We start from the raw sequence: 27552 nt of genomic DNA on the forward strand, positions 1-27552 counted from the left end.
TGCCGTGGATTAACCGCTGATGAGGATAACGATGCTATCCGTGCCTTGTACCTGATGTTTGATGTAGCCTGGGCACTATGCTGGGACCTTATACAGCATCTCATGAATAATAAACATTTATCAAATGCTTACTATTGTCAGGTGCCGTGATGGGGGTTCCACATTTAGTCAGTCAACAACCCCAGAGGGGGTTTTATCCCCATTTTTATCCCCATTTTACAGTGAGGAGATTAAGACTCAGAGAGGTGCAGTGACTGGCCCAAGCTCACACAGCAAGTGGCAGAGTCTCCATCTGAGCCCACGTTGGACACTGGGCCTGTGTTTTGCCATGATGTCTTCCTGCCTCCCCAGCAAAGCCTGCTGTGTCCTCTGTTTTCAGAGGACAGGGGCTCCAGGAAGCACGTCCCCCCTACTGAGGCATGTCACCTGCCAGGAGACCGGCTGCCTTAGCGTATTCCCCGCAGGGAGAGCGTGATAAGGAGAGTTATTTTCCCCCGGGAGCTCAGCTGTCTGCTCCAGGGGAGGGCCTGGCTGCTGCTGCCCGTGACATTGACATTGTTCCATTGAGCAGTGGGAGGTACCCTCAGAGTAAATCTACAGGTCGCTCCCTGCTGCCTTTGGTGCCTCCTCCTTCCTTGATCCATGGTGAGTAGCTGTGTGACCTTGGAAAAGACACTTGACCTCTCTGAGCCTCAGGTCTTTGTTGGATGAAAGCTCTGGATCAGATTCAGTGCCCTCTCACATCTCCAGAACCCCAAGACTCTCCAGAAGCTTAATTTTAACTCCTGCAAAAGCCAGACAAAACAACCACATTTTGTATGTTTTTAAACATATTTCTATTCACCCTGCAATCTGAGGGTGCTTTAACATGTCCTAAAAGAGTCTTCTATTTCAGATAATTGAATCTCTTTTTTTCCTACTGCCTGAGAATAAAAATCTGCTTTATTTTAAGAACTAGAGAATTCTCAGCTAGAAAAGACCTTGAAAAGTTAGCTCATCTGGTCTCCCTGGGGACTGAAGCCAGCTCAGAGAAAGGCTTTCCAGAGGAGGAAGCTCCTGTATAAAAGTTGGTTGCTTGTTGCAGGGATTTACATACTCGGCTGGGAACAACTTTCTGTTGCCTAAACCAAATCCTTTATGTGCCACCGCCTCCAAGAAGCCCTCCTAGTCTGCCCTTTCCCCAGTCTGCCCTTTCCCCAGTCTGCCCTTTCTAATGTAGCCTGAACTGCGTTTGTCCTCCCAGATCCATTCCCCAGCTGCCCAGCTATGAGTCCTCTAGGGGAGTCTGCCCTCTACATACTGCCTTTCCCGGCTCTTTGCCATCTGGTTCTCAGATGGGTTCAGCCAATAGGAGGGTCACCAGCAGGAGACGGAGGAGAAAGATGTTGGGGATTCATTCTCCACGGCTCCTCCTCTCTTACCAGTTCCCTCTCTTGCCTTTCACAGCTAGGGTGGTGACAGCTTCCTGCATTTGCAAATCCATGAGCATCTCAACACCCTCCGAGTATAAATTCCACTGATTTCCTTTTGCGATCCTGACTGACGCATAATGACCCACTCCATTTGTCTCTCTTCCATCACCCTGCTTCTAAATTCCTTCACAGAACATAACACCTCGTGTAAACATCTTCTTTATTTATCGTCTACCTCCATCCCCCAGAAATTTATCACCATGAGGATGGGGATGTTGCCGGCTCTATCCCAAGTGTCTAGAATAAGGCTTGGCATGTGGTAGGTGTTCAAAGAACATTCACAGAATGAATGTCAGTGCAGGTAGCCTGGCCCCAGGCTCATCTCTGAATCGAAGGAGCCCTGCATCCAGCATCATGCCCAATGTCCTCTTCTTGGTCTGTCTCTGTGTTTTTGGTGCTGGTGGTGGAGGGAGGGTTAGAGAAAACGGCTCTTCCAGTGAATCTCTCCTTGCCTGCAGCTCACCACGTGCCCATTCGGGGAAATCAGCTGTCCTTGCTAGCCTGCAGTTGCTTCGTCTGTAAAGTGAGGGGTTTGGATCAACTCAATGGCCCTCAACGGGGGGCAGTTGTGCCCCCTCCCCCATTTGGCACTGTCTAGAGACATTTTTGGTTGTCACAACTGGAGAAGCATTGCTACTGGCTTCTAGTGGGCAGAGGACAGGGGTGCTGCCAAACGTCCTACGGTGCACAGGACGCCCCCTGTAACAGAGAATTCTCCAACCCAAATGTCAGAAGTGCCCAGGCTGGGGAACCTTGGATTCAGAGCTCTCCAAGTCCTGCCACAAACCCTGGGCTCCTCGCCTGGGTTAAATCGCATCTGTGCCTCTTGCAGGATCTCCGTGCCCGAGACCTGGGCCAAGTTCAGTAATGACAACATCAGGCACTCGCAGAACATGCGGGCCAACTGCATCCGGCTGCGGGAGGAGGCCCAGAACCTCTTCGAGGTGTTGTCAGACCAGATGTGGAAGCAGTTTACTAACACCAACCTGGCCTTCAACGCTCGCATCGCCGAGGTGACGGACGTAAAGAACAAGCTGCAGACGCAGTTGGCTAAGGTAAGCGAGATGTGTGTGAGGACCGTGGTCCATGCCGCCAAACCCCCGTCTTGCTCCCAGGGGCCTCAGCACCTCCCGGCCAAGCTGCCACTCACCGTGTTACTGCCAAGATGGTCCCACCACCCCACGGTCTACGAGCCTGTCCACCCCAAAAGGAGGCAGAGGCTATGAGCGTCCTAGAGACGCTTTGAGCATCTTGGGGGTACATCTTCCTTGCTCACTGGATGATGGAGCTTGGAGCTTGGCCTGCCTGTCACAGCAGCACCCAAAGAGGCTGCTCATGGCCCCCAGGGCCCCTCACTCCATCTGAGGGCCAAGTGGCTGAGAGTGACCAGCAAGGGTGCGTGTTGATATCGGAGCCCCAGGAAATGGGTCTGAGCAGCCCTTCTCCACCCACAGCAGCATCTTTGAAGTGTAACCCCTTGACCTTCAAAGGCTTCAACAGCATCAGGACCCCCCTGGGGAGGGGTGGGTGCTTTTTATATTTGAGGAGCCGGAAGGACAGCCTAATCCTGCCAGTCTCTCCTGCTGCTCCCACGCCAACGTGCCCTTTTCCCTACTCCCATGCTTGAATGCGTCACGCTGTTTCCCACCTCCGGGGGAGTCCTCTCTGCGTGGAATTTATCCTCTCTGCTCAATTTAGAGCACCCACTGGCTGCCAGATGCTGTGCTAGGGACTGGCATGAAAAGAGGAGCCACACAAACAGTACCTGGTCCCTGTCTTCAGGGGATTTATGTTCTGGTTGGGGAGCAGTGGCAGCTGTGAAATTTAGGTGCAGGAAAGACTTGGGGATGACAATCTGGTTGGCAGGGGGTGGGGAGGCAGGGGACTAGCCTTGAACCTGAACTTGCAAAACAGTACCCCTTTTTATTGTGTTTGTGTTTAGGGAGGTTTAGTGGGCTGCATGCAGGGTTTGATGGAAATTACAGGGGCAGACTGAGCCCACCCACCCACCCAGGCCACCCTTTGGCCTGGGGTGTGGAGGAAGCAGATAAAACAGAAGTCTCTCTAAAATTAACTGCAAGGTTGTAATAAGTGTTAAGAGAGAAGAAGCAAGGAGATTCACCGGAGATTCTCCTGGAGATCTTACACCAGGCGGATGAGACAGGCAGGTGACATTTACATCAAGAGCAGATGGACAGGGAGTCGGGTCGCCAAAGGACGGGGGCGGGTGGGGAGCCAGTGTTCCCGAGAGGATGTGAGTGGGGTGAGGCTGGAGGAAGGGGCCGGCTCGGCGGGTCACACGGGTCCTCCCTTCCTCCCCTCCTTCCTTCCTTTCTTGAAAAATTGTTCTATTATTGTGATAAACTATACATAACAAAACATTTGCCATTGTCTTAGTCCATTTGAGCTACTGTCACAAAAACATTATAGATTGGGTGGCTTATCAACAACATTTATTTCTCACAATTCCAAGGACTGGGAAGTCCGGGATCGAGGTCCTGGGAGATTAGCGGTCTGGTGAGAACCTGCTGCTTTGTTCACAGATGTTGTCTTCTCCCCGCGTCCTCACGTGGCAGAAGGGGTGAGGGAGCTCCCAGGGGTCTCTCCCATAAGGACACTAATCCCACTCACGGGCCTTCTGCTGACCTAATCCCCTCCCACAGAGCCCACATCCTGATACTGCCACAGAGGGGGTTGGGTGCCAATGCCTGAATCTGGGGAGACACAGACATTCAGGCCATAGCAACCACTACTGAGTGCACCGCGCCGTAGGGTTCCGCATCTTTACGGGGTGCAGCAAGCGAGCATCACCGTTACGCGTCTCCAGGACTTCCCATCGTCCCATTTGCAAAGAACCCTGTGTTTAAACTCTGTGCCCATGAAATAATGACTCCCCATTCCTCTCTCCCCTGGCAACCCACCACTTCTGATTTCTGTCTCGATGAACTGACTGCTCATACAAGTGGAATCGTGTGGTATTTGTTCTTTTGCGTCTGGCTTATTCACTCCGCACGGTCTTTTTCAGGTTTCATCGCTGTTTTAGGTCATGTCAGAATGTCCTCCCTTTGTTTAAGGCTGAGCAATACTCCGTGGATGTGTATGCCCTGAATCCATTCGTCCCTCCAGAGGCACTTTGATTGCTTTCACCTTTTGACTGTCGCCGAAGTGTTTTCTTTTCATGAGGCATTTCGTGTGGTGGATGAAGTATAGTTCATCGTCATGTTTCACAGCCTGGAGCCCGGGGCTTGGGGGTGACCTGGGAAGTCTCCTGTGGCGGGTCTTGGCGGCTGGTTTCTCCCTGGGAAACGGGGAGTAGGAATTCCTCCTTGATGACGCTGTTGTGAGGATTCGTGAGCTGAGCTCTGAGGAGCTCTTAAAGCCGTGCTTGGCACATGGTAAACACTCGATAAAAGGTAACTGTAAGGATTAACATTATTACTGATGGAGAGAAAAAGGATCTTTTAAGTGGGAGTGGGGAGCAAAACCTTTTCCCTTTCCACATGTCTCCAGGGAAGTTTTGAATGCTTACTAACAGCCTCATCACTGCTGATCAGAGTGTTCTGCCACCACGTGGATTATTAATAGGTGCTATTGAATCACCAGCTGCTTTGCAAATAAGCCATAACCCATTTGAAATGTACCAAACCCCAAAATGACCCGACCGACATTTGATGTGTCTTCTGGTTGGTGACTACCTCACATGGTGTTTTTCTCAGATAGTAAACGAAGGAGTTGATGTAATGAAGATCAACATATAGCAACCATTTCGCCTTTTGACAGCTCGCTTCAGCGGGAGGATTTGAAATGCTCCCTTTAAATGTCTACTGTTAATTGTTGAGCTTGGCCTGATTCCCCTTGGCAAGAGATGGTTCTGGAAAATTCTAGGCCCCTATCCTTACCCATGCTGCAAAGCAATTCTTGCCCACGTGCCATAGGAATCCACTCTGAAAGACCAGGTCTACACTGTTCCCCACGCAGACTTTGAATGCCCCTGTGGTTTAGGGCTCCATAGACAGCCTTAGCTGTTCACCCTGATCCTGGGGTTCTGTCCACAAGCCCACACCCCAAACTTTGTAACTTGTCCTGGGTCCTTGTACTTTGGGACCCTGGAGAATCATTCTGTCAGATTGCTTAAAGAGGGGCTGGTGGCTTCTTTGGGCTGAAGCAGTTGATGGCCACAGAGTTGATGGCCTTTGAAAACTGATTGCTCCTGAGAACCAGCGCCCGGGGGAGGGGCGTGTCTTCTGGATAATCATAAGTCCCTGCCTGCAGCCAGTTACCCAGTCGGAGGTGACTTTTAGAGGGAGACTCGAGGAGGGGGAAGGGATGCGAGGATCCTGGGGGAGAAGACATGGGGGCAGGGACACTGCTGTAGGGCAGCACTTGTTCTAAAGTTGTGGGAAACGACAGTAGGTGTGTTAGTTACATGCATGCAGCGTTAATAGCATCGCATCACACGGGGAGGAAGTTATTCCTTCAATCCTTTTTCAAGCCTTGTGATGCCCTCAAGAGGAAAGTCTCCATCAGATGCTGGAATGCCTTCCTCACCTCTTTAACACCAGCTGATCTCCGTTTTCAACCGAAAAGGCTGAGAGCTTTGGGCAGGCAGCTGTATCCCGCCAGAGTTTAAATCACGTGGTTTTACCTTCCTCTTGTTCATGCGTTTTTTTGGTTATTTCCATTATGGCAAATGATGCTGATTTCCCACTGGTAATAGTGATATAATGCTTTGTTTTTAAACAAATGTATTTCAGGTGTTTTTTTTTTTTTTTTTAAGCCAATGGTTTTGAAAAGATTGTTAATCGTGTTACGAGGGGTGTGAGGGGATGTGGACAGAGTGGAAAGGATGGTAGGTGAAATCCTGACTCTTGGAAAACAGCAATGTCAACCCGTGTGTCTCCAACGTTACGGCGTATGCAGTAATCCCCCGTGTTACCTGGGGACTGCATCGACGTGCAGGTTCTGACTGAGCGGGTCTGAGGCTGGGCCTGGGAACCTGCATTTTGAACAGCTTGAGCGGGTTGCCAATGTTGCTGTGGGAAGCAGGCAGAGTGTAGGTTGTGGAGCGAGTTGGCTTTGACCAAGTGGCCGTCTCCTTCCCTCCTCCTCCTCGTCTTCCACCCTTTCTGTCTTCCTCCTTTCCAAATACGGGGGGAACCAAATCCTTCCACAGGGCAAGGCTCAGTCCTCCCATTTGAATCAGATTTTCTCTAATTGCATCTTGCTTCCAAGCTTCCGAGCCAAGCTTCGAGGGATCAGGCCCACTCACCCCACCACAAGGATCATGTCCGATTTACACAGATGCAAACACCCCTCCGCGGTTTCTGTCACCCCTCAGCAATGCCTGCCCTTGAGTCAAAATCTCGTTTTCCCATCTTGGTTATGAATGTGGTCAGAGCAAATGACATTAGGAGCTGGGGGAGCAGGAAAAGCCAGAAGCACAGCCTCGACCAGATTGTAGGAGAGACGGAGAGATTTCTCTGCATTCTCTCAACTGCTCTCACCTTTGTGCAAGGCTTTCTTGCAGCCAGAGGGAGCGAACAGGAGGGGCCAGACCTTTCACCGTCCCGCCTACTCCACCTGGCACCTCCTCCCCCATTTCAGTGGATGGCTCTCACTTCCAGATTCTTCCAGAAGTTTCTAGGGACTCAATCCCAAATCCTGGAGTCCACGTGGACGTTTCTTTCTCTCCCACCCCACACCCACCCCATCAGCAAATACGATTGGTTCTACTTTCAGAATCTCATCACTTCCCACTCTCTGCTCTGCTTCCACCCTGACCCGGGCCTCCGTCCGTCATCTCTTGCCTGGATTCTCGCTACTATTCTCCTGACTGCTCTGTTTTTGTTGTTTGCCAACTGATGAGCTGGTGGCCTGTTAAGAGGGCATTCGATCCTTGAGTTGGCCGACTAGATTCACAGAGAGGAAAAATAATTGCTTTAGATTCTTCAGAAAACTGTGAAGAGTTTAGCTGGAGAAGGCAGGTGACAGGCTCTCCCTGCCAGTGTCCCTGGGTCGCGACTTTCACCTTGGCCAGGCGGTGCTCCTGTGGGGATTTCTCTGCACCTCTCACCTTTGCAACTGCAGCGCCTCTCGAAATGCGTGGTGCCTGGTGAGGTCTAATTAAATGTGAATGGAGTGGCTTTTAAGTCAGAGGATAAACACTTGTAGTCCGTGGGGTTGAACTTGGCCCACATGTTATTTGGCATTCTCCTTTTAAAAGCTTTATTTTTACTTGACACGTAATTAGCTTGACAGGTATTTCTAAGTGTAGACCTGGAGCAGCTGTGCCGTGTATATGGCATGAAGCCACCACCTCAGTCAAGGAAGTGAGCACATGAAGGGGGTTCCTTGTGTCCCTTGTCCTCTCTCCCTCCTGTCCCTGCCTTTCCGTTCCCAACACAACCACTGATCTACTGTCACTACAGATTTGTTTGCATTTTCTAGAATAATTATATAAAGGGGCCATGTCTTTTGCCTTCTTTTTTTCTCATTGGGCTTTGTTCATTCAGCGTGGTTGTGATTGTTAGTTTCTTCCTTCTTATTCCTGAGTCTTTTTTTTTTTTTTTTTTAATTTGGGGTGGAGGGGGAGGTAGGTAATTATTAGGTTTATTTTTAAATTTTATTTTATTTTTAATGGAGGTAGTGGGAATTGAACCCAGGACCTTGTGCATGCTAAGCAAACACTCTACCACTGAGCTATCCCCTCCCCCTTGTTCTGGAGCCTTGTATGTCCTGTATGGATACAGTCTTGTACATAGACAGCCCTAGTGTGGAAAGTGTCCATACAGCCCAATTCTTGCTGATGGATATTAGGATTGTTTCTAGTTTGGGGCTGTTACCAATAAAACTGCTCTGAAGATTTGTGCACATCCATTTCTATGCACTTTCAGAGTTTTTAAAAAATATTTTGGTTAAAAAATGGAGATTTTAGGTAAAAGTTCAGGTTTCTAGAATCTCTTGAAAACTTGGTGGCTCTCACAGCTCTGAGCCCACATTTCTGCAAGGGAGCAGCAGGCAGGAGTTGAGTGGGCACTGCCTCCCTTTGGCCAGGGCCCGGGCTCTCCAGCTGGCCTCGGTACCCACCCCCCATGGGCCACTTGGCTTACTTGCACCCCCTGCCTGTTTCCAGCAGGCTCGTGCCTTGGCCCGTTTTGTTCTGTGCGTCGGAGGAAACGCAGGAAAGCAGTCTGGCCTGGAAAGAGCTGAAGAGAACAGAGGGGCCTCTGAGTTTCCACATTGAAAGCTTTTGCTTTTATTGTGACATTTCTTTGGGGTTTTGACTTCCAAGTGGTCCTTAACACCAGCAGAACCACCCTCCCCTGGAAGGCAGCGCCAGAGCAGGAAGGCGTGGTGTCCCGGGGTGAGGGCCCACAGTTGCCATCTGGGGGCCCCAGTGCCTGCCGTCAGCCCGTCTGTTTGTCCAGAGAGGACTGGAACCCTTTGTGGAGTGGGAAATGCTTTTGTGCTTTGCAAGCAGCCAGATCTCTTCCAGCACCAGTGCCCGCAGCCAAGCTCCTGACGGCTGGTTTCTAAAACTGGCCCAGCCCAGGGGACGTGGAGCCAGCCCGCCTGCGCCCCAGCGGACAGTCTGGTGAGGACGGGGCGGGACAGGGCCTTAAACACCGTTGCATCTAGTGAGGGAGTTCTCGTTCCAAGTTCCCTCCATCAAGCAAGACTTGATGTGATGCTCGCCTGTCTTTGCTGTCTCTCTTTGGTTTGAGATCCCCTTGCCAGCCGGGCCCCAAGCCTCAGGCTGGCTTTGAACCTTTGAGAGACACAGAACTTAGAATTAATGTCTCCCCCTTTTTTTTTTTTTTAGCATCTTCTCTATTATGATGGTAACCTCTCTTAGTGGCAAGGCATTCTCGTTTTCCACATGTGGCAATAATATAAAGATGCCATGTCAAATATATTTGTCCAACGCTGATAAAAGAATTGATTTGAAGAAACAGATTAAATAATTGTACAGACATACATGGGTTTGTGGGTATGTAGGTATGGCAGAGTAATTCTCAGGAAAAAAATATCTCAGGGCTGCACACAGTAGGTCTCTTTGCCTGATGCTCACTGAGCGCCAAGAGGAATCAAAGGCTCTCCCGTGTCACCTGGGCTCAGGTCTCATCACTGTACCTGGGCAGTGTGTGCCTGGGGACACCCAGCATGAGGGGTCCACGAGAGCTCAGATGTGGGCCATCCTAGGGCTTTGCTGAATGGTGGGGTGATGGGAGGGTGCTGTGTCACCAGTTATCTGTCCACGATGACACGGTGCCAAGTGGGAAAGGAACTGCTGGAATCAGGAAAACAGAGCCAAGGTTCAGAGCTGGGAAGGTAGCCAACAAATGCAGGAAGTTGGAGGGACCAGACAGGAGAGGGGGCAGAAAATGAGCACAGGTCAGCATGGCACGGGCAGGAACTGGGGACAGTGCAGATGAAGCTGTTCTGAGCTCATTTTGTGAACCAAGGAAGCTATTACTGCACCCTGCAACGGGGTAGCCAATCATATGCTTTGACCAGAAGCTCCGCGTGAGACAATCACTGGGATTGGTTACTGCTGACACCAGAAGAATATAAGACGCAGCCTGGCCGAGGCAGAGGGCTGCCTTGGCACCTCCTGGGTATGGGTGTGTCCCAGCAGTCTCCTAGTTTCTCCCAAGTTGTGACTTGTCTACCTTTGGGTCCTCAGCTCCTTGCCTGCTTGGGACCCGCTGCCCAGCCTCACACTCCCAGCTTTTACGTCTGCTTGCCCTGTCCTGGTCCAGATTCCCCTTCCATCTCAACACTCTTCATCTCCCACACTGAGCCCCAAAGTGCAGTGCGGATGGCTGGGTTCAATTCTGGCTCTAGCACCACCTGAATATGTGGCCAGGGTCAGGTTGCCCCAACTCTCTGTGCTTCGGTTTCCCCTCTGTCATGTGGGAGCAATAGTGTTTGGCAAATATTCGTTGTGAGAACATGACCATCCACACTGATCACCTCGCAAGTGCTCAGTGACTGTTAGCTATAAAAATGGTACAAAGCCATGGTCTGATTGGTGACCTGCTGATGGAGAAGGACAAGCAAAGTGACTGAAAGAACATGGCCTCTGAAATCAAAAGACCAGGGTTGAACTTGGTATGGCTAAAGGATCTTGGGCAAGTAACTAACTCCTCTGGACCTCAGTTTCCTAATCTCTGAGGAGTAATCCTACCAGCAGCGAGGATCAAGTGAAAAGTTGCAGCTGAGCAGTTCTCAACCTTCACACGTTGGAATCACCCCGATCGCTAGGGATTCTGATTTAATTGACTGGGGTTAGGCCGGAGTATCCAGCCTTTCAAACTCCCCAGCCAAGACTGAGAACCAGAGTTTCAGAGCTCAGGCTAATGGTTCTCAAGCTGTGGTCCCTGGACCAGCAGAATCAGCAGCACCAGGGAACCTGTTAGATGTGCACATGCTCGGGCCCCCTCCAGGACTTTCTGAATCAGAAACTCTGGGCCCAGCCATCCGAATTTTAACCAGTCCTCCAGGTGTGTCTCCCAGGTGTAGACACGCAACAAATGGTTGCCAGTCCCCTCCCCACAATGCCTGAGGTCGGTATTTACCAAGCACATCCTGTGTGCTAGACTCTGAGTTAGATCCTCAGGGCGAGGATGTTCTCATGGTGGAGACATTTTAAAACAATAAGTAAATAGACAATTAATTAAAAATTGTGATAAACATTAAGAAGGAGCCCCTCAAGAGCCTGAGAGAGTGGATTCCCAGGAATTTTCCCAGAATCAGACACGTGTCCTCTGTAGCAGGGAGCCCCCACCCCTCAAGGATTTTCCAGATCCCTCCAGAACTTTCAGGACAGCCGACCCCAGACGGCCTCTGAGCAGCCGATATTTGTATTGGCCTGGCATTGTCTGAAGGCAGCTAGCTGGCCGCCTCTGGACAGAAACAACTGTGAGCAGGGTTGACTCAACATCTCTTCTCCAGAGTAGTAATTCTCACCCAGTGGCATTTGCCAGTGTCTGGAGACATTTGGGTTGTTGCAGATTGTGGGCAGAGGGCGGAGGGGTGTGCTACTAACAGATAGTAGGTAGAACCCAGTGAGGCCGCTGAAGACTGCAATGCACCGGACAGCGTCCCACAACAAAGACGTTGTAGCCCCAAACGTCAAGAGTGCTGAGTTTGACTCCCTGCTTTGGGGCATTCATGCCCTGTGTTTCTGGCCAGGTCCCCCTGGAGCCCTCCCCAACTTGCTTTTCTTGCTCCTGGGCTTGGCTGTATTTGAAACCCTTCTACCATTTGACCAGAAAAGAATTCCAAGCTGCCTTCTCCTTTCCTGAGCTGAAGAAGCTGCACTGAGCCAGGCATCTCCTTGGAAACCCCTTGGCTTCATACAGTTTGGAAAACAATACATTTGCAAAGTTGCACATATTATCCAGGAGCCCAAAGCCGGCTAGCACTGCTAAATCCGTTTTTTCCCCTCTCTACATTCAAAATAATTTCCTGGCCCCAGAGGCTTTCTCTACTGTCACAAGACAAGATGCAGGCAGATAGTTTTACATGACAAACAGCCCTGCCAAACACATCCCCCTTTTCAAAGCCTTTGGGTGGATTTCTGTTCTAGCCAGGAATATCAGCGTGCTTTTCCGCTGAGCTGAGGCTGGTTTCGTCTGAGGCAAATCTGGCACCTGCCTTTCACACCCCATTCAGGGCCAGAGACCATCTTCAGCACGGAACCCACCCTTTCCCCATGCTGGGGCCTGGGGCTTGCCCTCAGCTGGTCCCCTACAAGGGCTGAGGGTGGACGGTCATGGTCTAGCTTGCTGTCCTGTTGCAAGTGGAAGGAGAAGCGAAAACAATTCACCATCACCACAAAAGACTCATTAGCCTTACTCCGTGCAGCCAGAGCGCCAAGTGCTTTCCTTACTTTAACTCATCGTTCCCTCCCACAAACCCATGAAGAAGGGGTTACTATTAGCCCCATTGTATGGATGAGGAAACTGAGGACACGTGTTTTTCCTCAAGCTTCCCACCCACACCCACCCCAACTAGTAAATGGCAGAGTCGGGATTTGAATCTAAGTATCCTGCTGAGTTCATTCTTTAAGTTAATGTGAACATCTCCCCCACTCCCACCACCTCAACCTAACAACAACAACAACAACAACAACAACAACAACAACAACAACAGTAATATCTAGATCAATAGCCCTCCAATGGGGCAATTTTCTATCCCAGGGGACATCTGACAATGTCTGGAGACACTTTTGGTTGTTACATCTTGGCAAGGAGTGCTACTGGCATCTAGTGGATAAAGACTAGGGATGCGGCAAAATACCCTACAGTGCACATCACTACCCCCATGGCAGAGACCAACTCAGCTCCAAATGCCAATAGTGCCAAGGCTGAAAAGCCTTGGTCTTCTGGCATTAAGGTTTGACTTAAGAAAGAAAAAAGAAAAATAAAGGATAAAAGGTAGTAGATAGATGGATGGATACATGGATGGATGGATGGATGAAAAGATGGATGGATACATGGATGGATGGATGAATGAAAGGATGGATGGATGAAAGGATGGATGGATGGGCAGATGGATGGATGGATGAACGAAAGGATGGATGGATGGATGAAAGGATGGATGGATGGGCAGATGGATGGATGGATGGATGGATGAAAGGATGGATAGATGAAAGGATGGATGAAAGGATGGATGGATGGATGAAAGGATGGATGGATGGATGGGTAGAGTGCTTGTTATGTACCAGCCACTGTGCTAAACATAGAGTAGCTACATCAGTACTCACAGTCACCCTCTGAGGTAGACACTATTATTATCTCCATGAAATAGATAAGCAAACTGAGGCTTGGAGAGGTTGGCAATTTGCCAAGGCCGCATGCTCCGCAGTGTGGTGGGGGCATTTGCACACCAGCTGGCGTTCCCCAGCCTCTCCTTAATAGGAAGCACCTCCTGATTTTAGGGGCTGCCGTCTCCTCAGCACACTCTAGCCATTCCCAGTGCTCCCCATTTTGCCTTTTGTAAACTTCCGTGACCTTCCTTCCTGCGTCTGTCTATCCTGCCTTGGTGTGGGCCCTCATTTCTCTCAGGTCCCCACTGGCCATCTGCTCCCTGCCTTTGACCCTTTGTCCACTCTCCAAATGGCAGCCAGAGAGACTTGCTGCAACTGCAAACCCGAGCCCGTCCTCCTCCTGCCTTAAAACGTCTCGCGCCAATGATCACCTGAGCGTTTTGTTAAAATGCAGATTCTGTAGGTAGATCTAGGGTGGGGCCTGAGATGCTGTATTTCTAACAAGTGCTCAGAATCCAGTGATGCTGGTCCACAGGCCACACCTTGAGTAGCAAGGCACTAGAGAAATTATTCTCTTCTCTAAAGGCGGGAAACCTCGGAGGAGCAGCAGTTTTGTGTGAGGTGGGCAGCTTACAGGCATCAGGACTTCTGTGATAGCATAGTAGGGGCCTCAAACTACGCCCCCGGGCCACATCTACCCCTGCCACTTGTTTTTGTAAATGAAGTTTTATTGAACACGGATCCCCTCCCATAGTTTAGTATTATCCATGGCTACTTTTGCACTGCAATGGCTGAGTGGTTGTGACAGAGACCATAAAGCTGAAACTATCTACCACCCAGACCTTTATAGAAAAATGTGTCCACTGTCTACAGCATCTTCAAGGTGCTCTGGAAGGATGTGTATTGGGACTCCCGGCTATTTGGAGGGGGATGACTGAAGACTTAAAAACAAAATCACACACACACACACACATACCCAGAGGCATACCTGCAGCTACCAGCTCTCAGGCTGGAGCTCGGAGGAGGTGGCTCGGGGCACGTGGAGCGGGGGGTGGATGATGGACTGGACCATGTACATGGTCCAAGGGCACTTGCAGTGCCCCAGCCAGCAAGCAAGCACAGGTCTCAAGTCCTCATTTGCTGGACAAGGAAATCGGGCCCCCACACAGCCCAGGTTTCTCAGTAGGGGTGTCAGTTCCGCAGCTGGTTTGTGTTAGGGCTTGGATGGGAACCGGGTCTCCCGACTGCCCACTCAAGGCTCGTCCCTCCAAGATACCCTGCGTGGAGGCCCCTGTGGCTGGGAATCTGCCTGGAGGAGCGGTTGGGTAACAAAAAGATCTTTGGTTCCCCAGGCGGAGGGATGTGGCCCCTTTGAGCTGACTCCCTCTCTGAGCCACATTCCAGAAGCCGAGAGGACAGTCCTCCTCCATTGCAGGGCGACCCCTTCCTTGACCCCTTATGCTCAAATAAGTGGGTTGGTGGCGGTTGAGCCTGAGCCCTGGACTGGAGGCCTGAGGGAATTTAAGTTGCCTGCCAAGGCAAATTCTGTCAAATGAATCTGAGTTTCCTACTGTCCTACATTAAAGAAAAAAAAAAAAAAAAAAAGACCAGTGGTCCCAAAGGACAATTCCCCTAGTAGACTGAACATTGCAGGATGGGGGTTTGGGAGGAGGGTGGGGAGGCTGGATAGCCCCACGGCATGTCAGGCACCGGATTAAACTTGTTGTTCACGTTATCTTATTTAAGCCTCACGGCAACCTGGTAGGTGAGTTATCACGTTGGCTTTACAGACGAGAACCAGTTCCCTGCACAGTATCTGGCTTCATAGATGGGGCTCAGTAGATGTTGAGTACATGATTGCATGAGGCACAGAGAGGTTAAGTGACCCATTCAAGGTCACACAGCAGGGGAGAGCAGGAGCAGGAATTTGAGCCTAGATCTGTGTGACCGCAGAGGGGCTCCGTGAGCTGAAGTGACCTGCCCTTCCTGCCCCCTATGCCCGGCAGTGGGAAGCTTTCAGTTGGCGGGCCTGCAGCACACAGAGCATAGAGCCAGGGCCCAGGGAGCGGAGTGAGGGGACACTTTCACTTCCACCCCCTCCTTCCGAACTGACTTCCAGCTTCCAGCCAAGGCTGCTGACACTCCGCTCATGGGGTGACTCCCCACCCACTGACCCCGCCCCCAACCTCCAGCCACTCAAGTGAGCTGAGCCAGGCTGTGCCCTGCCCTGGGGAGGGGCCTCTTTTTCCTTGCTTTGGCTTTGTGGGAGCAGGAAATTTAACATCTCTGGGGACTGAAGGGGAGGGTGCTTCTGTGGCTCAGGGTGGCCCTTCCCCAGCTTAGATACTGGGGAGGGAGAGAGGGAAAGAGAGACCTCTCTCTAGCTGCCCAAGGAAAGATGGGGACGGGCACGATGAGTTTCTTGTGGCACTTTCCAGGGTGTGTTTGGGACATACACAAACACACACATGCACACACTTGCTTTGGGAAGAGTGGGACACGGCTCCCCGGTGCCCTTCACATGATTGCAAAGGAGTGTGAATGTCACTAGCTTTGCGTGCTCACAGCAAAGGGGTTTATACACCTGCTAAGGTTTCCAGGCGCTCCTCCTCCCAGGCCGGGCACCAATCGCCTCACCTCCACTCTGTGGGGTGGGAATGGTTGTGATCCCTGTTTTACTGGAAAGACTCAGAGAGCCTAAGACACTTACCTAAGGTCACCCAGCTTGGATGTGCTGGGCTGGGATTTGGAGACACTCAGGCAGTCCAGTGCCAAAATCTATATTCTCTTCTTAACCAGGGTCTTGTATTGATTCATCCAGGGAGCAAGTGTTCATTGAGCACTTACTGACTGGTTGATATATGCAAAGCCCTTAGCAAAATGCCTGGCACACAGTAAGCACTATTTTAAGTGTTTGATAGTCTTATGGTTGTTGCTATTATGATACAGTAATATATACATACACATAGTAATATTGAAGGCATTGATTGGTTTAGGAGATTCAGCAGTAAGCAAAACAAAAACCCCTCCTCGCACAGAGCTTACTCTCTGGTGGGGGAAGATGAACAACACTAATGAGTGAAACACAGTGTTCAGAAGGTGTAAGGACTATAGAGAAAATAAAGCAGGGTTTGGGTGATTGGGAGTGCTGGCCAGTTTAAGGGGGTTGCAATTTTAAGGGAAATGATCCGGGAAGGTCTTCTGGGCATTTTAGCCACCACTGCAAGGAAGCAAGGGAGTGAGTCATGTGGCTACCTGGGGAAAGAGCATCCCAAGCAGAGGGGATAGTCTGTGCAAAGGTCCTGCGGTGGGAGCATGCTGGGTTTGATATGGATGTATGAGATACATCAGCTCTGGCGGTAGGTGGTGGGTAAGTGGATGGGTGACTGCAGAGGGAGGTGGAGGCGTCTGAGACAGTCAGTCATTTTGTGTGTGTGTATGTGCGTGCGCGGGCGTACTTGCATATGACAGGCGCCTTGAGTCTGAGGGCTCCTGAGCTGGGGAGCGTGTACAAACTTGCCCAGGCCTTCCCACCTTGGAAGGCTGCCTGTGCCCTGAGCTTCCCCTTTGCTGGGGCAGGGGCTGGACTGCCTGAGCCATGGTGGGATGAGGGCACAGCTCTGGGCCTGGGGGTTGGAGCACCACGGTTTCAAGTTGCTGACATCAGATTTCCCCCAGAAACCTGAAAACCCTGTGAGGAGGCAACTACCCCTTCCCCGGGCCCCTTCCTGGAAACTCAAGCCCGCAGCAAACAGATCACCCGCGTGCACATCTCCAAAAATATCTTCTACCTGCTCCGCCAGGATTAGGGATGAAATTTCTCTCTTGACTCCACTTGGGGCTTCCTGCCAACCCAGACAGCCTTGATTTACAAACCAACTCCCTAACCGCAGTCCTCTGAGACTTTTTAACATTTACACATCTCTGTATCACTCGTACCAATGGTTTGTAACTCTGGCTACACCTTTGAACACTCAGGGAGCTCCTAAAACGTCCTGCACCCAGGGTGTTCCCAAGACCAATGAAATCAGACCCTCTGGGGGAGGGGGCAGGCATCTGCAGTTTTAAGAACTCTCCAGGTGATTCTGACATGCAACCAAATTTAAGAATTAATATCCTTTACTATTAGATAGTATTTTTGTTTAATTGAATCTCTCCCTTAAAAAAACTAAAAACATTATTTTAAAAAGAAACTTTAGATCTGGTAGGGTTATGGGGACTTTTTTTTCTTTTTGAACCTGCTGAAGAGGTGAGTTTATCACACTCCACAGTTCCTGGCACATTTCTTTGTTTATCCTTTTTTATCCCCAAACTTTGTGGTCACTCCCTTTCTCCCATAGATGACTTTCCCATAGTATGAATGAATTTGAATGAATGACTATGACCTTGTTAATTTAATGCATATGGGCCTCTTGATTTAAATGTGTTCTTACAAAAGGTAGACGGCCGTTTATGTGCACAGAGTTTTAGCTTGCTCAAAGGGGACTGTAAAGTAGCTCGTTCTCTTGCCTGGTTTTCTCACCTTGCATCATTTTAAAGACCCACCCTTGTTCCTAGGTGAGGTTAATCCTTCATCTCTTGGCTGCTGAAATTTTCCACCTGCTCAGTTATATTCTCTTACGTGTCTGTCTCCATGGTCACGGGCACCCAGGTGCTGCCAGCTCACTGAACCGCCTTAGTGTGTATGCTCCCTGGTGGTCCTGGGTTCCTACAGTACAGACCCGCAGTGGGCGTGCTGGGATATGCGGGTCAGCCTCTTAGACTTCAGGCTCTTCTCCTAGGGGATGTCCTAGAATTTGGGGTCTAGGGACCAGACTGACCTGGAGCTCAGAGTTCAGTGTTGGCACCAAGCAAATCCTTACCTTCCTTTGAGCACGAAGGTCAAAGCTGCTCTGCCTCTGGCCCCTGCCTCTGGTCAGCCCACGTGGTCTCTGCCTCCCAACGCCTGGGGGTCACATTCCTCAAACTTCTGGAGGTTGAGTCACTACTCCCGGGGCTTCTGGAGGTGCACAGGCTGGCAAGAGTGGGGTGGGTGTCAGGGGCTGCCCCCAGGACAGTGTGTGTGTATGTGTATCTTTTTTCTACCTTCTAGTGAAGAGGATCCTGGCTATGAGTGACAGAGGATGGACAGGAGGTTGCAGGGACCAGTTTGGGCAGAGTATGCACCCACCTGGGCAGACTTGCCTTGGGTGTGAGTCATCACTGGGTTCTAGAGCAGCCAGTTCTGGAAAACCCCTAGTGTTCTGGAAAATCCACAGGCAGGCCTGCTCAAGAAATGCCAGGAGCGGGACAGGGCATGGTGGCATGGAGAAAAAGCAACAGTCTGTTCCAGCCGCTCCCCCAGCACCACCAGAAGCCAGCCCTGAGGAGGAGATGGGGGTGGGGGCAAGGGACTTCACAGTGGCCCCCAGTCCTTAGCATCCTCAACCCGCTGTCACCGCCCGCTGAGCTCCCCAGCTTCCCCTCCCTTCTCTCTCCTGCTGGATCTAGCTGCCTGGGAGACGCCGCATGACACGTTGTTTCCCAGATGCAGCCACTCCTGAGCTGCTTTCCTGATTTTGCCATATTCCTGCGCCACCTGGGCTGTTATTTACTTTGCGTTGCTGTTTCAATCAAGCTGTTGAAAATGTATTTATATTACTTCTACAGATGGAAAACCAGCAGCACTTGCCATACGTGGAGGGCGGCTAGAAAGATCCATGAAATGAAAGCAGGGCAAGCTTGTTAAAAGGTAGCCGGAGCCTGTTGCCTGCAGAGCTCTTAATTCCCCAGCTGCGCTTTGTCAATCAAGAGAGAGGAATGAGTGCTAGAGAGGCGGTGCTCAGGACAGGCCCCCACCGCACTCCTGGAAGGGATCAACAGGCTTGAAAAGTAATTAGTGAGTTCCAGTTCTCCGGAAGCTCCCGTTCATTGTGTTGCTGTGTCCCTGTCCCTCCGCTGTGCTCCCACGAGAGTTCCTGGAAAACTGAAATGAGTATGTATCGGATGCCATTTAGGTGGCATCATCTGTCACCAAGGTCCTGCACACTAAAGGCATCCAGTACCTGGTTTTGTTTTTTTTTAAATTGAAATATAGTTGATTTACAATGTTGTGTCAGTTTCTGGTGTACAGCACAGTGATTCAGTTATACATGTATATATTCTTTTAAATACTTTTTATAAGTTATTATAAGATATTGAATATAGTTCCCTGTGCTAGACAGTAGGACCTCAATGCCTGTTTTTAACGGTGAGGAAAGAACTTGAACTTCTGTGATGCTAAAGATGGTCACAAGCATAGTAAGGGCTTGTAGGTACTCGGTAAATGTTGCGTAAAGGAGCAAAGGAAAGGGCAAATAATCCACTAGACTGTAACTTGGCGAAGGTGGGGTTTCCTGCCTGTTCTGTTCACCGTTGTGTCCACCGCCTAGAACAGTGCTCAGCACCCAACAGATGCCGAGTGAACATTTAAGTCAATGAGTGAATCAATGAACCCATAAATTAAAGAGAGAGTGAATGAAGAAATGATTGAGCTCGTGAATGAGTGTCAGCCCCTTCCCTATAGACAAGAAATAGGATTTTGGTAAAGTTTCAGACCCCTGGTGAGGCTGGCCAGGCCCTGAGCTGGGGGCCAGAGGGGCGGGTGGAGACAGCAAACAGAAGAAGCCAAGGTGAAGTACAACCTCAGGTTCTCCCAGCAACAGCCTTCTTGGCGCGAGCAGAGCATCCTGGGCTGGGTACCACCAGCAGCCCCACCCTCAGTAATTCCCCCCAACCCCCAGTGGGGACATCTAGATGCTAGATCGAGGGGCTGTTTCCACACAGAGCAATGTGGCACTAAGAAGCATTTTTCACGTTTAGAAGGCTTAATTTCCTTCTCTATCACGCTGGGGTGCTGCTTTCTGAGTTTCGCATATCTACATACCCAAAGGGCAGGTTTCTAAGGAAAATCCTTGGGGCTTCTAAGAGAGGTATTCCCCCCACTCACTGATGTGTTTGTGTTCCGACGTGCTGGGCTCACTGGGGACCAGGTGAGGGGGCCAGCCTTCCGCCTCTGTGGGCTTTGAAAGAGGCAGTGCAGCTCCCCTGGCTCCCCATCTCAACCCCAGTAGGAAAAAGGCGTCCTTTTGTTCTCTCGAAGTCGTGAAATGTTCTCTTTCTAGGTTTTTTCCTTGAGCTAACAAGGAAGCTAGGACTTTCTTTGGGAAAAAGTGTCCTTTAAGCAATTTCTAGGCGCCCATAAAATATGGACCCCAAATAGTCATCCCAGTACCTGTTTTGATTTGTGAATATTTCATAGCTGATGGAAAAGAGTGAAAAAAACATGACTGTAAAGTCCTTGAAGGCAAGACTGGTTCTTCTACTTTCATTGAATGTTCCTTGAGCTCCTACCGTGAGTTGCCAGATTTAACAAACAAAACTCCAGGATGTCCAGTTAAACTTGAATTTTAGATTGACAACAAATGAATTTTTCATCTAAATGTGTCTCATGCAGTGGTTGAGACATATAGTAAAAAAGGCTTTGCTGTCGGTCTGAAATTCACATTTAACTGGCATCCTGTATTTTATCCAATAGCCATCACTCTGCACCAAGCTCTGTTCCTGGAGATGAGGATACAGCACGCACAAAGCAAAGCCCCTGACCTCTTGGAGCTTATATGCGAGTGAGAGAGACAGACAAGCAAAGAAAGAGCCAAAGGAGGGATTCTGGGGGGGCATTGTGGCAGGGCACCGCTTTTAGGCTTGTCAGGAGCAGAGCATACATCACTACGCCGTTGGGTCCTGCCAAGTCTGGGAGGGACTTTAGCACAGCCCACCACAAAGAGCCTTCCTGCAGGGGAGGGACACCACGAAGAGAAGAACTGCTCACAGATCGAGGGCTGCCAGCGACGGTGGGGAGGACAATGGATGTTTCAGCCACAGTGAAGTGACGTCTGTTTAGTACACTCAGTTCTGGGTTGGATAAGTGCAAGATCAGGTTCCTTCTGATACCGCACATGTTCCCCGCAGACGCTGCAGGAGATCTTCCAGACAGAGAACACCATCATGCTGCTGGAAAGGTCCATCATGGCCAAGGAGTGCCCGCTGAAGGTGGCACAGACGAGGCTGGAATGCCGGACCCGGCGCCCCAACGTGGAGCTGTGCAGGGACATCCCACAGTTCAAGTGAGTGGTGGAGGCTGGAGGGGAGGGTCTCAGGGGCTCCCAGGAAACCTGGGTCTGGAAAATGGTCCCACTGCCAATCAGGGCATCCGGGCCCAAGACTCCACAGGGCACTGGGGTTCTGGGGTTGCCCTCGATAGCCCCCCATGATGGAGGCCACCCCTCTGCATGGCAGTCTTCTCACCTGCCTGTGTGAGGGTGGTTCTGTAGCTCTGTTCTCCTCCGGGAACTTTCCAGCTTTCCCCTAAAGGTCAACAAGAGGAGCCGCCCAGACCAGAGACGTGGCCTCTGCCCTCGCTGGCTTCACCCCCTCTTTCTCCTGACTCCCATGAAAGAGGTGCCTAGCCCACACCTCCCTCCCCCTCCGTCACCCTTTTTGTGAAGTTCTTCTCTGCAAGCCTTGGAATAGACTCACCTTGTCCATCCTGGTTAGCTCAGGAGGGGCTGCGCCTGCTGCCAAAGGGCCTCCTCACAGGAGAGGGGTAAAAAGCTCACACAGGCCCAGGAACAGGGTTTGTGTGTGCCTGCGGTAGGGGTTTGGAGTGGGACAATGGCCACGCAAGGAAGGAAATGGTCATCAGACCTAGGGTACTATTTTCTCATGACAGTGCTGTGTGACTTGGGGCTGGCCACTCGGCTGCTCTGTTCCCTTCATGCGAGGGGCATTGTATTCATTCTCCATTGCTGCGTAACAAATTCCCCCACAGCTTGTCTTCCTTCTGAGCTGAGATGTGGAGAAGAGAGCTGGAGGAGTGAAGAGGAGGAGGAAGAACGTTCTGAGAGAAAATGCGGGGCGGTTCCACTTGCTGATGTTTGCACAGCCTCAGTTACCGCCCGAGATAATCACTTAGGAAACAGAAAAGCTGGGTGTGGCTAGGGTGGGGGTGTGGTGGATGCAAAGCAACCCCAGGCTTTGAGCTTGAAGGCCTGGCCACCTGCTCCTCAGCCTGCGGCTGGCCTGGAAGGTCTTCACCCTGGAAGTGGGTGCAGGGTGGCCAGGGTCCTGCCCCGCCTGGGCTGAAGGGGGGCCAGTCCTGGGTGAGGATTAGGGAAGCTCTCCCGACCCCTCCTCCACCCATACCCCTGTGTCTTAGATGCTCAGGCTGGGCTGGAGCGACCCCTGGGCAGAGGCTCTGATAGCCCACTGGTCCACCCTGGGGAGAGCTTAGGGGACTGACCAGATGTTGTCCTGGAGGACCTGCTAGCCTGGGACACGCTCCTGGCGTCCTTGTCCACCAGCTGTGCCACGAAGGGGTGTAGACAGAGAGCACAAACGGGGCGTATTTGGCTCTGGAGCCCCAGGCAGTACAGTGTGTGTGTGTGTGTGTGTGTGTGTGTGTGTGTACTATGTGTATGTATGTGTGTATCTGCACAACTATATGTACGTTGTGTATGTGTGTTGGGAACTGAGCAGGCAGTAGGACTCAAGCTGTCTGCCTTCTCCAGCAGCTGAATTTCCTCTTCCACAAATTACCTTCCTTGCCCCCTGCCCCCTCCTTTGCCACCTCTGGGCTGGAAATGGGTCAGTGGTCAGGGGCCACGTGTGGCTGGGGGCTACCGTACTGGACAGCACGGAACAGAGTATTTCCATCACTGCAGAAAGTCCTGTTGGATGGTGCTGGTCTAGAGAGCCCCAAGGAGAGACCCGTTTCCAAGTTGCTCCTGTCACCTCTCTCTGGCTCATGCTTGTCACAGGGGATGCTCACCCTGATACCAACCCAAGTCCTTCCAGCAGTGTGTCCTCCAGTCCTGAGCCCAGTTTCACTGTCCCTCCCCCATGAGGCGGGACCCCCAGTGCAGCCCCACAACCAGTCCACCATCACAGCTCGCCAGGTCTATCCATGTCCTACGGCTGTGACAGATTACTGCAAACTGGGTGGCTTACAACAACAGAAATGTGTCCTTTCAAACTTTTGGAGGCCAGACTTCTGAAATCAAGGTGTCAGCAGGATTGGTTCTCTCTGGGGACTCTGAGAGAGCATCCTTTCCCGGCCTCTCTCCTGGCTTCTGGTGGTGGCCAGCAGTCCTTGGCTTGTGGCCACATCACTGCATCTGCTTCTGTCTTCACCTGGCCTGCTTCTTTGTGCATCTCTCTGTGTCTTAAATCTCTCTCTCCTTTCTCTTATAAGGAGATCAGTTGTTGGATTTAGGGCCGATCCTAAATCTGGAATGATTTCATCTCAAGATCCTTAACTCAATTACATCAACAAAAAACCTGTTTCCAAAGAGCATCACATTCACAGGTACTGGGGTTTGGACTTGGACGTATCTTTGAGGGGGCGCTCTTCAACCTACTCCATCTGGATAGCAACAGAACCCTGGTCTCTCTCCGGCCTCCACTCTTGTCCCTGTCCAATCCAATCCTACCCCAGCAGCCTGGAGGTTATCCCCAAACTGGAATCAGCACCTCATCCCCTATGTCAACACCCCCCAACGCCTTCCCATCGCACTGAGGACAAAATCCCACCCAGTCGATTTCACACGTGCGCGTCTCTGCAGAACGGCACTGTCCAGTTCAATAGCCACCAGCTGCACGTGGCTCTTCCATTTATGCTTAAATGATTTAAAATGAAAAACAATGAAAAATTCAGCTCCTCAGTTGATCTCACCGCCTTGCAAGTTCTCGTGAGTTCCACGTGGCTGGTGGCAACCAGATCGGGCGGTGCGGGTGTAGACCATTACCAGCATCGCATGGAGCTCTCTTGAATAGCTGCTGTAGACCACTTCCGTCTGGGTCTTCACATGCCAGCTCATTCTCATCTATTTTTCTCAGCTCAAAAGTTCCCTCCTCAGACAGGCCTTTCCTGGTGCCTTGGGAAGGTCTCACAGAAGCAGAACTTCAGAAGAAGGGGTGCAGGGAGGCAGAAAAGGGGAGCCTAGCTTCATCCTGACCCCTGGAGTGTGAGTTACACCTCGGAGCTTGTTCCACCCCGAGACAGGGGATGGCCTTTCACACCCCCGTGTCAGGGAGCCATTGGCGTCCCTGGCGACGTGTGGACCAATGTTCACAGCAGCTGGGGCACCTGAGCCGAGGACCAAGACCAGATACCACCCCTGCCCATCTTACCTGCATGAGGCTGGCCCAGTCATCTGCTTTTTTTTTAAAAAAAAAAGTGATAAAATACACACAGCATGAAATAACATGCCATTAGTGACACTTACTACGTTTACAATGCTGTGCAACCACCGCCACAAACTAGCTCCAAAACATTTCCACTCTTCTTTGACCCCAGAGGAAGTCCTGTCCTCATCAGCAGTCACTCTCTACCCCCCCGGCTCCAGCCTTGGCAGCACTAATCTACGGATTTTTCTGTCTTTATTGATTTGCCTATTCTGGACATTTCATATAAATGGAATCGGACAATATATAACCTTCTGTGTCTGGTATCTCTCACTCAGCATAATGCCTCCAGGTCCATCCATGTTGTAGCCTGCGTCAAGGCTTCCTTCCTTTTTATTACATCTGAATAACATCCCAGTGTGGGGCTGGACCACATTGTTTATCCATTCATCCATCAGTGGGCTTTTGGGTTGTTTCCACCTTTTGATTCTTTTTTCTTTTAATCTGAAGTATAGCTGATTTACAATGTTGTGTTAATTTCTGGCATACAGCACAGTGATTCAGTTCTACACACATATATTCCTTTTCCTATTCTTTTTCATTATAGGCTATTACAAGGTACTGAATACAATTCCCTGTGCTCTACAGTAGGACCTTGTTGTTTACCTGGTTTTGTGAAGATTTTCCCTGTAGTTCCACTTGTACAAGCTCTGCCAGAGTTCAGTAGGTATTGTGAGAATTGTTCCACATGTAGATGTATTTCTCTTTTCCCCCCCAAATTTTTCATTTTTTAAAATTAGACAATAGTCAGTTACAAGGTATCAATTTCTGGTGTACCATAAAAACACAATAATGCCATTTGCAGTAACATGGATGGATCTCTGTCTCTTTTTTAATGGAGGTACTGGGGATTGAACCCAGGACCTTGTGCATGCAAAGCATACACTCTATCACTGAGCTATATCCTCCCCCCATAGATATATTTTTGATGTATTTGTGGGAGAGGGTTAACGCTGGGTCCTTCTATTCTACCATCTTGAAGCCCCCTGACTCTTGTTATTAGTGATGTACAATTATTTGTGCAAGTATTTGAGTGTCTGTTTTCAGTTCTCGTGGTGTGTACCTGGGAGTGGAATTGCCGGGTCCTGTGGTGAGTCTGCATTTAGCTGAGGAACCACCGGATTATTTTCCTGAACATCTCATCTGTTTCTCCCTTTGTGCTCATCACCCTCGGTAGCTCTGCTGGGTGTTCGCCTGTGTCTTCCCTGCCAGCTGAGCCTTGCCTTCCTAGCTCACCGCCTCTCCCAGCGCCTGGCACAGTTCCTGGCACACAGGCAGTGCCTCTGTGTTGCCGGATGAACCGTGCCTTCAGCTCTGCTCTCTCCGCAGGCTTGTGAACGAGGTCTTCACCATTGACGACACCCTGCAGACCCTCAAGCTGAGGCTGCGGGAGACGCGGGACACACTGCACCTGCTGGTCATGACCAAGTGCCGACTGGAGCACGAGCTGGCCATCAAGGCCAACACGCTCTGCATCGACAAGGAGAAGTGCATGAGCATGAGAAAGACCTTCCCCAGCACCCCGTGCATGGGGATCTGCCCCTGAGCTGCCACCAGCCCCTGGCGCCCTGCTCCAAGCAGGTTCCTTATGCAGCATAGAATTTGAAAAGGTGGGAAAACAAAATAAAAGAAAGTGTCATTTTCTCCCTTTCCTCCTATCATGAAAAAAAAAAAGTGTATATATATATATAAAGAGCCAAAATAAACGTGCCCAAACCATGGTTCGAGTTCCTTGCTGCAGAACCCACCTCGTGGCTGATCCCAGGAGGAGACAGAGTGGGACTCCCTTAGGGACGGAGCAGGGCAAGGTTGTCAGCATCCCCAAGAATGAAAGAGGCCACATTTTTTAAACCTGTTTGTCCACTTAGAAGCACAGCATAGACTGTGGTGTCCAAAGATTAGACATCAGAGACCAGCTGTCACTTAGGAGACGAGTGGCCTTGAACAAGCTTCCAACCTGCACGTGTTCTATAAAATGAAGTCAGTTCGAGGTGGAGGTGGCTGTCAGCCATGAGGGGCAGTGCAAAAAAAATAGGATTTGGAGACAGAAGTCCTGGGTTTGAATCCTAGCTTTGGGGTGTTTTAGAAATTGCAGTAGGGGGAGGGAGGTGGCAAAATCCATCCTATGGGTGGGGCAGGAGGAAGCAGGTTAGGGTTGAGGGAAAGCTCTAGGGAGATGTAACACTGCTTCTGAAAGTTAAACATGGACACCATTCGACCAAGCAATCCTCTCGGGTGTAGAACTAAGAACATTGTCAACAGATATGCAGACAAATACTTAACCCACGAACGTTCTTAGCAGCACTAATCACAGTAGTCACAAAGTGGAAGCGACCCAAATGTCCACCAGTGGGTGCGTGGGTAAACAAAATGTGGTCTATCCACGCAGCTGAGTATTATTCAGCCATAAAAATGAACAAAGCGCTGACACCTGTTACCACACAGATGAACCTTGAGGACATTACGCTAAGAGAAGCTAGACACAAAAGGCCACATAGTGTCTGATTCCACCGATGTGAAATTCCCGGGATAGACTATTCCATAGAAATAGCAGATTGACGGTTGCCAAGAAGAAGGGGGATGGGAAGTGACTGCTTAGTGGGTACAGGAATTTATTTGGAGTGATGAGAGTGTTTGGGACGAGGTAAGGGTAGTTGGACAACATTGTCAATGTGCTAAATGCTGTAGGACTCTTCACTTTAAGTGGTTAATTTTATGTTATGTGAAATTCACCTCAAACAAGAGAAGAAAGAAGTACTGTTGGAGCTGAGTCTTGAATGATGAGGAGGCTGAGGCAGAAGAGGGTGAGAAGAACAGCGTGGATTAAGGCAGGGAGCTGTTGTCCTGGATGGGGAAGTCTTGGGGAGGCTGCGAATCATCTAGAAGTGTCAGCTGAGGCCAGATCATGAAGGACAAATAGTTCCAACTTTTTTCCCGAGATCAATGTTTCCCAAACTTCATTATTCACATCAGTGCTTCCCAAAGTTTAAAGCACATGCTCGGATCACCTGGCAATCTCGTTAACACGCAGAATCTGAGTCA

At 50.5% G+C, this 27552-nt stretch overlaps 1 protein-coding gene and 1 non-coding gene across 2 annotated transcripts in view; one reads left to right on the forward strand and one right to left on the reverse strand.

The window, feature by feature from the left end:
* TEKT5 (tektin 5) overlaps window positions 1–26229 on the forward strand; it is a 36135-nt gene extending 9906 nt beyond the window's left edge. Inside the window, exons 5-7 of the mRNA XM_010980051.3 lie at window positions 2305–2527; window positions 21238–21392; window positions 25840–26229. Of these exons, the coding sequence (XP_010978353.1) occupies window positions 2305–2527; window positions 21238–21392; window positions 25840–26056 (595 nt within the window). The 3' untranslated portion in view covers window positions 26057–26229. The remainder of the gene's footprint in view (window positions 1–2304; window positions 2528–21237; window positions 21393–25839) is intronic.
* TRNAA-UGC (transfer RNA alanine (anticodon UGC)) lies at window positions 25347–25419 on the reverse strand. Its single transcript has one exon. It is a non-coding gene; the product is annotated as a tRNA-Ala (tRNA).
* Window positions 26230–27552: the final 1323 nt, after the last annotated feature.

The sequence above is a fragment of the Camelus dromedarius genome, chromosome 24 (genome assembly GCF_036321535.1).
Source record: "Camelus dromedarius isolate mCamDro1 chromosome 24, mCamDro1.pat, whole genome shotgun sequence".
In the NCBI taxonomy this organism is placed as follows: domain Eukaryota; kingdom Metazoa; phylum Chordata; class Mammalia; order Artiodactyla; family Camelidae; genus Camelus; species Camelus dromedarius.